This window comes from Dromaius novaehollandiae, chromosome 3, assembly GCF_036370855.1.
Source record: "Dromaius novaehollandiae isolate bDroNov1 chromosome 3, bDroNov1.hap1, whole genome shotgun sequence".
Taxonomy (NCBI): Eukaryota; Metazoa; Chordata; class Aves; order Casuariiformes; family Dromaiidae; genus Dromaius; species Dromaius novaehollandiae.
The window spans coordinates 82,955,222-82,967,650 of NC_088100.1; the positions used below are offsets into that span (position 1 = coordinate 82,955,222).

The 12,429-nt window shown below is 36.4% G+C and overlaps 1 protein-coding gene across 4 annotated transcripts in view; it reads left to right on the top strand.

Moving 5' to 3' along the window:
- The window catches only part of WDR27 (WD repeat domain 27), a 140,896-nt gene that overhangs the window by 57,290 nt on the left and 71,177 nt on the right, over positions 1-12,429 (top strand). For 3 of the 4 annotated variants that reach the window (XR_010388472.1, XM_064509299.1, XM_026117313.2), the window contains exon 22: positions 4,007-4,109. Coding sequence is in view for 3 of the 4 variants with exons in the window: in XM_064509299.1 (XP_064365369.1) it covers positions 4,007-4,109 (103 nt within the window). In the remaining variant the exon portion in view is untranslated. Of the gene's footprint in view, positions 1-4,006; positions 4,110-4,954; positions 5,096-12,429 lie in introns of those variants that run through there. The other variant, XM_064509300.1, reaches the window with a different exon arrangement.

The window sequence follows — 12,429 nt, forward strand, 5'->3', positions numbered from 1 at the left end:
AATACTACTGCACTGGGACACGGCAATAGAATATAAGGCAAAGTGATTAAAAAAAGATCTCTCTGCCTTGCAGCAAAGTTAATTCTTAATGCAGCAACTAGAATGAAATAAACTTGTTAGAATATTCCCTGATATATGCAGATATGCACCATTTTCATATCTTTCTCTTACAAAAAGAGAATATTAGAAAAAAATGTAACATGGATCTACAATTTGTTTGTGACATAAAAAGATACATATTTTGGAATGTACACTAGAAGCTGTACGATGGAGAACATAGGGAAAATTTGGCTGTTTGCTCTCCTATACAATTACCAGATGTTTGTCATGGTAACCTCTGAAAACCTCTGACCAGAGAAGCATTCTTAGGAGGCTGGACAGCACGCCAGCTGGCTACGCGAAGCTTGCAGTATCCAAAATAAGTTTGATCGCCACCTGTTGTTACTTAAAAAGCCACAGGAAAAGAAAAAAGAAAACCTTCAAAAATGGCTGAAGTAAGAGAACTCCTAGAATAAGCTAAGATTATGCCCGTAGTATATATCTGTTTACTGTAAGATTTTTCCACTTCTTTCCATCACTGTAGTATCTGAAGATATCTGGTGTTAATAAATTGCATAAAAAAGTTTCTACTAGATCCTGTGGAAAGTTAATTTGGACTCAATGTTTTGAAATGTCTTCTTAGGGCAGGATTTTTTATGGTGGGGGTAATTATATTTGTTCCAGAATGTATGCTCTGATTATGGTGGAGAAGTTGAATAGGAAAACAGCTAAGGAAATAGAATCCAGCATGTTAGTTATTACTTTGAACACACTAGCACAGAGGAAAAATAGCATGTCTGATGACTCAGACTTTGCTTTGCATGGCTGTGGTGTAGCAGAGAAAAGACCAATGGAAGCTTGGGAGTTCTGTTAGCTCTTATGCATCCACGTGGAAATAGGTGGGGTAATTTGAGTTATCAGGCATAGCTGCAGAGGAGTTAAGTTCTCTTGAAAAGAAGTTGTTGGAAGTGGTCTATCAGGAGACTCCTCTGTGGAGAAGAAACCTCATTGGGGAAGTTAGCTTTTATAGGGCCTGAGGAAGAGAACTTAAGCACTGGGAACTAGTCCTGATGGTCAGTGGCCTACCTGAAGAAGAAGGATGATTCTGAAAGCATATTCAGGAGGGACAGAGGATATATGAATTTTGTTTGTTTTTGTCACGAAGAAATTTCTTTCTTTGGATGCCATTGTGTTTTATGATGATAAGAAAAAGGAACTGAAGAGGTATTCATATGCGACAATGACAAAGGGCACTGATCAGGGCTGTATTGCTTTTGGGGGACTCCAAAATTCCCTAATGCAGCTGGGATACTGGAAGGGACAAGAAAAGATGTGACTGGGGGCTGAGCTTTGGGAGAGACCTGTTACTACACAGCAATGAATAATGCTTGGAAGGAGATACCACATGAGTGCAAAATCAATTGGCAGATGAAGGCAAGGCCATACCTACCCATGAAGGGACTACTAGACAGATGACACTTACTTACACGTCTGCACTTCATTTTTATTTCTCTATGTCCGGCTGGCTAAGCTATTTGAGGGAAAGACTTGCCCAAAGTTACAAGAATGCCTTTGCTGCTTAAATGAGTAGTAAAACTTCTAATAACTTCCACTCATTTACTTACCCCAAACATCCCCTTCCAAGGAAGGGGATCCTGTATCTGTATATGTCTTCTGATGTAAGACATCAATAAGACAATGTCTAAAAGATATATAAAATTCACATGGAAAGGGTTTCTCCTTTTGTTGAAAAGCCAGTGGGAGTTCGAAGATCTCACCTTTGCTTTCAGGAAGTGGCTTGCATGAAACGTCCACATGCTGGAACAGTGATTTTAAAATTGTGAGCATAAAGGATTCTTGTTTTGTCATGTTCAGAGACAGGGCTTCTATCTAGAGTCAGATGTAAATGTTAAGAACAATGTATACAATGTAAATATATATCAAAAAATGACAGAAAACTTCTTGAATGGGGAAGCTGTGGAGCAAAACTAAAGTACAGGAAGCATGTACTACCCTTTATGTTCTCTTTTAAGTTATTTACTTTCTGGTACATGAAGTACTTTGAAAGTGCCACACATGGTGGAATGCTGCATTTGAGAGGAAACTGAGGTACTTATTCTCTTTTTGAGAGAGTATGAAGTTTGAATAGAGGCAGGTTATTCAATGGACAGAATATAGCTGTTGGTAATTGAAAGTCTCTCCATTAGTACAAAAACTGTGTGCCAAGTGGAAGAATGTTTTTACATCTTAAAGCCTGTCAATTACTGTGATTATAAGTTACTTCTCTTGATGAATCACAGAACTACCCTGAGATGAAGGGTCTGATCTTGTATTGCTGTGTACTCTAAATGTCCATTGAAATCAGTAGTTTCGATATGCAGAGTTTTAGCCAAATATATACTCTCTGAGGAAGTTCAAAGCTGGGCTCTGTAAAATGATGTATTTTCATGCATTCACAAGTTTCTTTTTGATGCTTTACTAAATGATAGCCATTGGATCTATTCCATCAGAAAGTGTGCCTCTTTCACCTGGATCTATTCCATCAGAAAGTGTGCCTCTTTCACCTGGCTGAATGATAACAACTTGACACTCTTAAAGATACATGAGACTCTAAAAAGGAACACCATGATATAACAATTTAGAGATTTCTGCAGGTAGATTCAATTGATCAAATTAAGACAGTATCTGTGATTTCACTGGCCAGGAAAAAGAGTGTACCACAGGTGCTGGCCAGAGATGTCACTCTTTCAAATTTGTCCCAGGACCTAGCATGTGTAATAATAATGTGTGATAGCTGTATAATGGTGAAGCATATGCATTTGTTTTGCACAGAGAAAGGCAGTGTGATAGCACCCATGAAAAAGACAAAAAAAGTTTATTATAAGTCTGTAGTGAAAGAACACCTTGTCATGGATATAAAAATAAAGCTCTGAAATGAGGCACACATTTATAAATAATCATGTGGTGGAAACTGTTTATGCTTTACATGTATAAGAGTGGCTTTTAAAATAGAAACAGAATTCTAAATACTGCTTTTTTTCTTTGGCTGTGTAATAACTACTAAGCTATCATAATTCTTTACAGCCATAGCATTGTTTGTTAGATGGATGTTATTTTTCAGCTCATTAAAAAATTCTTTATTTTTTTAATGTGCTGAATGTCCTCAGCTATCAAAAAATTGTTCCACAATGCTGATAAAGCTACCTTGCAGTATTAACTTTAAAATTAGGTAATCAGTTACTTAAAAGTTGAATTTAAATGAATTTCTTCCTTTAGACTGTATTAACACAGATAATTAACAAGTTATCTGCAATTATTTTGTAGGTGTTTAGATTTATCAGTGTGGAACCTCACTGATATATTGCCTTCCATGAATTTACAAGATCCAGTAAATTAGTGCATGGTGTAGGAATGTAAATAGAGCAGCAGAGATTAAATATCCAGATTTGGGAATAAGAAAAGTAAGCAATAATTATTTATATTTGGATTCCACATACTGGATCTTGATTGGATGGGAATTGCTTGAGGGAGATTTCTAAGCTTCACAGAGCAGGCTGGCTTTCACAGCACCCCACTCCGAATGCAGGGGGTTTTTGGCTTTCCCCACTGAAATGGCTAACTAGAGGTAGCTTAATGGTAGGCATTGCAGACCCTTGTTTCTAAATACCAATACTCTGTCTATCTTTGTAAACTAAGCAAGTCCAAAGCAAAGGCTTGGGCACTGTCCTACAGTAGTTTTGTGTTCATTTTATTTTTAGTAGGTGATATTCTGTAACGCCTTTTGAGTTTTGTCGAAATCTTCCCGCAGGGATGTTTAAAACATAATTTGTGGATTTGAATTAGTATAGCCATAGACTAAGAAAAATGAATGAGAATTCAAAAAGATTGTATGAAAATGGTAGTATAAGAGCTAGTTTTTAATTGGTATTAATAAGACTTCCTGAAATCAATAAAAATTTCTCTGAAGGTGTGAACGTCGTTTTGAAGGGCACATTAGCCGCTGCCGTCCATGTGGAATTGCAGTATCTCCTTGTGGGCGGTTTATAGCCAGTGGATCAGATGACAAATCTGTAAGTAATGCTTTTGCTTATTTTCCCTCCAAAACTATGGTAGCTACTTGTACATTGTGCACCATTAGTCCTTTCACGCATTTTTCTAGGATTCTGCTTTACAGACAAAACTGAGATCAAGTATACTTTCATAAACTTTATTAATATGTAACTGTTACATCCTATTCTTGATCTATATGTCCTTTACTTTACCTGAAAATTTGTGAACTACCAAATCTTGCAGTCAAAGTTATTCTTAAAAGCTTATCTCTTAGAATTTTTATAGCGCTTGATTCTGAAATGTCATGAGCCATCAGAGATGAGAAGAATAGTATCTCCCCTGTAGCACAGCTTTATGTAGAGTACATATCCAATCACTAGGAACTCTGTAGCAACTGCTCATTAATTTGCTTAAGCTGCCATATACCGGGAGATTAAGCTTTCATTACTTGATTCTATATGAACTAGTCAGCTGAATACAAAATGAAAAGGTATTCAGCTATAATTAGAACTTTTTAGAATTCATGATATAACTTTTATTGTATGTGTTCCTTCCCTGGACAGGTTCACTTCTTATTCACTGTCAACTCTATTTAAATTAGTTAGACTTAGCAAAGAGTCCTGTGAACGTGTATCATTACCTTTTTGCATATGCATCCAATTTTAATTAGGTGAGCCGTGCATGACTTTTGTCATGCCTTGTTGGCAAATAGAAATAGACGAGAAATAGATGTTTATTAGCTTGTTGTACTCTAGGACTTTGTGACTGGGCTGGTCCTCCTGTATGGGGTTGAGTTCCTTGTAAACAAGTCTTTTTAGCAGAGTTGGGTAGGAAATCTTTTTAACTGTCTTCTCGGTCTTTCTAGGTGACTCATTAGGACTACAACACAAGGCTTCTGGTTAGCTTCAAATTCAGAACAAGAGGAATGTGCTGTTGTGGCTAGTTTTGAAACACTGGCTTCAATTCTGTGTGAAGCGTAGAGGTTTTATTGGCATTCATGTCTGGAAGTGTGGCAACAGCTAATGTATTCTTTTCATTTCCATCATGAAGTATATTTTTAAAGCTTTGGTAATTTTCTTTTAAAAATGTATTTTTCAGTACAGAAGAGAGGCATTTTGCTTGGTCTTTGAAACAAAATGCATCTAACATTTTCTCAGTTCATGAAATATATGATATGAAATTAGTTGAGATTACTATTCAAGTTGCTGATGAATAGTATAAAAAGAGGTGCTGTTATAAGATCTCTTTGCTTTTGCATTATGTTGTTTGTTTGGAATCACTGCTGATAAAAGAAAGGAACAGAACATGATTTTGCTCTCACTGAATTCTTGGCACATGGATTTTCATTGTAGGAAGCAGAATAGCTGGACTGCATCCTACTCCAGTTGGCATGTGGTCCCCGGTGGGCACAGTGCCAGTCAGAACTTTTTAGTGTGGCTCCTGGGTTGGAATTTTGCATAATTTACATTGTATGTCTGTAGAAACCTTTCTTTGTCCTTGCTGCCTCCTCAGAAAATGTGAGTCAGTTTCGGACTCTGAGAAACTTACAAAAAACTTGCTACAACCCCACTGTTAGGACACGATAAAGTTTTGGGGCATTTTTAGGAGAACTCTCTTTGAAATGTTGAGATTGGATATACTTTTGTGTTTTCTTTTGAAAAAGAAAATTGAACATTGCACTGAGTAGTACATTCTTATTGTTAAACTACTAGCATCCTGACAGATGGACTGATGTGAAACCGACCCAGTGTTAAGAATATCAAGAAGGCAGATATTCTTGCAAATCATATTCTATGAGTGAATGTCCATAGGAACTGATGAAAGCTGCATAAAAATGCAGCAATATGGATAAAAGGTGTTATCTTCAAATAACAAATTCTGGAAATAAGTTATGTAACTTTCCACTGACTAACAACTGCATCTTCAATCATCCTGCAGTTTAATTTATCAAATGCAGTGCTTGCAGTGCGTGGTTAACAAATATGATTGATTTTAAAGCCAGAAGAGGCAGAATTAGAATATAATTGAGAGTCATTAATCTTAAACTGCCTTTTATATTTCACAACATATTAAGTGTTTGACAGAGAGAAATGTGTTGGCTACATTGATTAACAGCAAAATCAAAACCGTATTCCTACAGGGCACAGAATCAGAAAACTGATATATGTTACTGTAAGCAAAGAGTTGCAGATTCAATCCTCCTTTTATTATACTTATGAAGTACATGAGACCTATCTTACATTAGTAGAGCAGCTCTGTATAGCTTCTGTTTGGTTTAAATAGCAACTTGTTTTCATATAAACTGCTTGTGTGTGTGTGTGTGTGAGAGAGAGAATATGGAAGTTGTACATAGTGTAAGTCATGGGATGAAGGTGTTCTCCAAACCGGTTACTCTCACTTTTTAAAGAGAACTTTTGGCAAAACTGTGCAGAACCTGATAGTCTGATGAAAGCAGGTATCCACAGTGTTCTGATTTTGAATTGTGATGATCTTTTCCATAATTCATTGTGATTACAAAACTTAGAAGGTTAGCATTTCTAGTATTAGTTTCTACAATCATCTTAAATATTCTAATGTTACAAGTGATGTAAGCTGACTTTTTTAATTGAAGGCACATAAGATTTTAATTTCTGACCATTTTACAAGTAGACTGTTGGAGATTTCTGAGTATTAAATAATAATATTAAGGATGTTGGACAAATACTCTAATTGGATTTTGATTTCCATTTTGTTGGACTCTCTACAAAAATGTTTACCTAAACATTTGCTGAGCAAAGAAGTCTCGATGTAAAAGGACAAAAATACTTGACTGTGTGAAAAACTTTATGTTTTAAAATAGAAATAGTTAATCTTTTCTGTGCTCCATGGAGTTTTAGTTAGCTGTTTTACTTATGTCTAATTAGGTTCTTCATTTTTGTCTTTGAATACCTTGAGGCGCTCTGAATAAAGTCCAAGTTTCCAGAAATATACTGGAGAATGCAGAAATTAAGTTTTGGGTCTTTGTTTTCAGATTCATTCTTGCTAACTCTTTTTGAACTGTAGAGTTTAAGGGCACATTTTGGCTCCAGTGCTGAAATGTAATTTGCTAATGTAGAACTTCGTGCTGTGTGGAGTCTCAGAGCCTGGATTCACAATTCGCACTGACTGACCCATATTACAAAACCAGAGTTTTTTCAGCATAAAAGTTTGCTACATCAGTAACAACAATGTATGTGTATTGTATGAAGTTGTCTTGCATTTTATTTAGGCCCTTTATCGCAGTATAGAATTTTGCCTACAACAATGTTTTTGAAACATGTTCTAAATCCAGGATGAAATTTGGGGCTCTCAAATGTGAAGAAACCAAAACAGAGAGAGTAGGAATTTTTTTCCTTCTTCTCCAGAGGTCATCAACACTGAAAAAAGAAATAGGAGACAGGATAGGGCAATTTGATGCTTACACATAACACCAGCAATACTAACCACCTGCAGAATCCCTGAATATGCAAAGTTGTGCAAATTTCTCGTGGTGATCTCATTGTAATCACTGTCCTTCACTCTCTGGGTTTATAGTTGAAAAGTTGTGTTAATCGTGATAAAAATGATGCTGGAAACACACTGGTCTGGAGGCATATCTGAAGGCATTCTGCAAACCTGTGAATGGTGTCTTGATACAAACCTGGATCTGAGAGTGCTTGCTGACTCAGTTGTTTTCAGATACAAGATCCTGCATCTGGCATAATGCAAACTGTAGAATTTGTTGAAGGTTGACACTTTAGTTATTACTGAGATTGACATTACAAATAGAATTACAGACCTACCTAGCAATATATCTTAATGATTTCTTGCCAGATATTCATTTAGTTTTAAAATTCACCTTATCAAACCAGATAGTATCTTTATGACTTTCCTGTTCAGATAACACTGATAATTTCTTTTATAATGACAAGAAAATACACATTATATAATAGAACTCTTAGTCATACTTGCATTTTTCCTTATATCAAGATGCGTAGCTTTTTAAATATTACTTCATGTTTTGTCTCTCATAAATGCATTAAGAATGCAATGTTGCTGTCTGTTAAACTCATCATCTGCTTTACTCCATCACATGGTAGATGTATTTTGGCTTTGAGAACCCGTAGTGAAAGGAGCTCTGTTATTTGGAGTAGTTTAAATTTTTGTTTTCTTTATTTCTCCAAGTGCATGAACTAGTTTTATCAGACATCTTACAATATATTGCCATATTAATAGTGGTCTATTTAGTGTAGAGAAACAGCTTTTAGCCATAACAAATTTTTAAGTTACTGTTCCTTGCTGATCTCTTAAAAAATCCTTCATGAGAAGAAGGCTATTTCAGTGCTTGAAGCATCTTGTGTGACCGTTAGTAAGTCATTCGTGCACAGGCACCTGTGGACTTGATAGATTCCAATGCGGGAAAGGAATCCCCAGCTGTGCAGTAGTAGAACATAGACCTGGATGGGGCCAGAACAGGCAATCAAGTACAGGCGCCTTATCCCAAATCAAGCTCCGCTATTTCCTGACTGATGTTTGCTTAACTGTCTCATAGAAACAAACAAAAAGCCCTTCCTTTGATGTATATCCAATAGTTCGTCTGAACCAGTATGTAATTGTCCTTATTGATATATTTTCCCCTAATATTTAACTTAAGATTCTCCTGTAATTTAATCTCATTACTATTTTCCCTGTTCTTTGTTGATACAGAGTAGGCATATGCATTCATAACTCCAGCATCTATGTACAGTTAGTGTGAATGATTCAGATTTAATAGCAAAATACACAACAATCAGCATATAGACCTGGATATGTTGAGAAGGCAAAAAAGAAATGCCAGAAATCTCATCCCCCTCTATGTTGCTTGTTTTCCTGCAGTCACAGTTAGGTGCTTATGGAAAACTGTGATACTAGGATCCAGAAGAATAAGAAATTAAGTTTTCTCAATGATGTTCAGGGGAATGCTTCACTGGTTTTCCTTGGAATATTGGAAGAGCTTCCCATCTTTTGCAGAGCTCCCTGCTGATGAAAGTGCCTCTGTAGAGAGCAGGACAGCCAGGCCCTGGGTCTCTGCTCTCTCAGAAGACTCAAATTCTCAGCTTCTGTATGCTGCCAAAGTACCCATAAGCACAGCTGGGATTAAGTCATTCCTTTGCTTATTGCTGAAAGCTGGCCATTGCACAGGAAGGAAGGATTTATAAAGACAAAAAAAAAAAAAAAAAGAAAGAAAAGAAAAAAGGCAAGATAAATGGTAATCTGTAGCTCTGCTGCTGTGTACTTTCCAGGGATAGGAGGCCGCTGGAGTCTGGTCTTGAGTGCAGAGACTATTCTAAAACTTTCAAAGAACACTCTGGTGGTCATAAATGAAAACATTAAATCTTAGAAGCTGAGGAGATAAGATACTTGTGAATCATCTTAAGGAAACTTTTTGAAGCTGGGCCTCTGGAGGCTTTTCTGCTTCTTTTTCTCTCCCCTTGTCTGTGACATAACATGTCTTCTCACAGCCTTTCTCCTCCCCTTTTTCTTATACTCTCTTCATTCACCAATTGCCAGTCCTTTCTTGCCCTGCTCCCTTTGCCTTCTTTCCTTAACTGTCCTCTTACTCTTCATGTTTCTCCTTAGCTGATCTGTTCACCTCTCCCTTCTCTTTTACCCTCTCTTCTGAAAATAGATTCTGAAAATCACTGTGAAATTAACAGATTTGGAACTGCCGGAGTACCGTTTGCGTTGTGTCAGATTAGCCATTTCCCCTGTGGCACTATTTTGACTGTAAAAAGTTTGTGGCAGGAACTATCTGCAACTGCTTTGTAAAAGGATATATTGATTCAAGTAATTGTTTTTTAACTAATGAGGAGGCAACTTTGATATAAAAGATTAGTTGTATTTGTTTTGTAAAGAAAAATTGCCAGCTAATGAGAATCAGTGTTGATACATATAGCCCTGATGGTTTATACTAATTTTGCTCTTTTCACTAGGTAATATGCTAACATTAAGTCACAAGTGCATTTAAGCAATTGTAAAATAAGAATCTGATTAAGCATTTCCTAAGTTATCTGCTAAGGAACTGATACATCCTTTCTTGCCACTTCATTTTTTACAATGTTTTATATCAATTATGATTTGGAAATCATTTACAAGTTATAATAGTAACACAGTTAAAATGTTCTTTTAAGTCAGGCTTCTATAGCTAGTATTTTTATACTATTTTTTCCAGGCTTTATTTTGCATTTTAAATTGCTTTATTATACAGGTGGAAGATAGTCCCTAGCATTAAACTAGATTTTTTTCCTTACTAAATTTATCAAAATCTTAGAATTAGTAGACTTCATTCTTTTGCCTCCAGCTTATTGGGTTATTATCTCTGAAGTACATTTTTGAGGGGTAGGTTGGGAAGAAGGTGCAGCATTGGGAAGAATGGAAATAGTTCCCAAAATACCTTTTGATAATGAAATGGCTACAATTTCAGGAAAATTTACTCCTTTAACTTTTTTAAATTCTTAAGTGTCTTGCCTTTCATAATTAAATTGTTATTCTTGTTTAAGTGGCACTTCAGATGACAAGCAACTGTTTTTAATAGTTCTTTCTTTGATGACTTGAAAAGCCTGTTTCAGTAATTTGGAATTTTGATGCATGAGGTAAACCAGTTTGATCACTAACCTCAGCTGTTTTGCGATGGCAGGGTACAAATGTACTGCATGTCATAAACGTAAATATCAGACTCCAGATTGGATACTTGCTATTAAGTTGTTTTGAACCAGCTGCTTTGGCTTGAGTTCATTACTGATAAATGGCATTCCATCTCTAGCAAATTAATCAGAGGAAGGACAGTCTTGTGGTTGGAGCAAAGTGCTGAGACATAATGAGCATCTGCTTTTTAGTTTGGATGAGGAGTGTGCTTTCGAAGCACATGTCCCAGTTCTCACTGTTTTCCGTGCTTTGGTTTGTATTGAAAAATGATTTTGGATCATGTGGATTGATTCCTGAATCTGAACTGGAAGAACAGTCATAAAGTCTCTGAGCAACCTGCATGTACTCTGTGTGCTAATGGTGTTCAGTCCACAGAACCAGACTAGAGATAGCCCAAAGCAGAGCCCCAAAACATATCTGGAGGTTGGTTACCAGCACTGTTTCATTCTATGGATTTGCACCTCTTGTGCTGCACTATTTCCTAATGTAAACATGGCCATAGGAGTTTATAACTTACTTCTTGACTGCCATAAATATCTTATGAGTCATATTAGTCTTTCTGTGGCTCATTTCTGATCTATAAATCTGAGATTAGCAATGGTCTCTTTCTTCTGACCTTTCTTTTTAAAAAGAAAAGTTAAGAGAAAGCCTAACTCTTAATCTGTTATCACTGCAGTCAGTTACTGTTATATGGGCCATATGAAATACTTCCATAATGCAGATTAAGGAAGTGTGGCTAAAATACATGAGGTTGAATGCTGAACTTGTTAATGCTTGTCTGTCTGTGGTGTGATAAGCTTAAAAACTGCATCTGATTAGGTTCTAAAGTGCACAAAATCATTTAGATGTCAAAGAGAGAAGCACCCTCAAGAACTCCCAAAATGTGAATGATAAAATTATGTCACTGTCTGCTCTCCCTTTGAGACCATAAGTTCACTAGAACGGAAAATTAAAGGATGGAACTGAGGGAAGAGGCAGGGGTCTGAGACAGATTTTCTGGTGTAGGTGTCTACAGAGGAAATAGAACATGCTAATAGTTCAGGAATTGCATTGGTACTTTTAGTTAATTATCTCTTGGGGATAAGGTACCAGTAAAGATTAAATTAGGTATCTTTGATACAGCAGACTGTGCTGTACTATTGACTTTAATACTGGACTTAGAAGAGAAAGTAGGAGATTTTCTTTAGTGGAGTGGCAAAATTACCTGTAGAAAAGTTTGACAGTGGTGCTATCTAGTATTTATTGTCTTGGTCTACACTTTGTACCATGGGGGTTACAGAATAGAATGTATTACATTGCAGAATGTAACAGTTATATGGAGGTAGGGGCTGTCAGAGGTATTTTGAGTTTCAATGTCATTGGTATCCCAGTTACATTTTGCCAAAGTTATATTTTCTAAGTCAGTATTTTTTAACTCAGATAGATAGGCTTTAAAAGAAAACATCTGGAGAAAGTAGCGCTAGTAATGATTACTGTGGGAAAAAGAGGTCTGTCATTGCTTGGCAGAAGGAAATCCATGGCAGAGAGTGAATGACAGGGACCGTGAGTGCCTCTCTGCCAACTCTTTGCCTCTCTGCCCTTTCCAAAGAAGAGCACAACTTTGGATTATTTTTGTGCCTCAGTTTCTTGGATTCCTTGCTAGGGTGAATGGCTTTTATG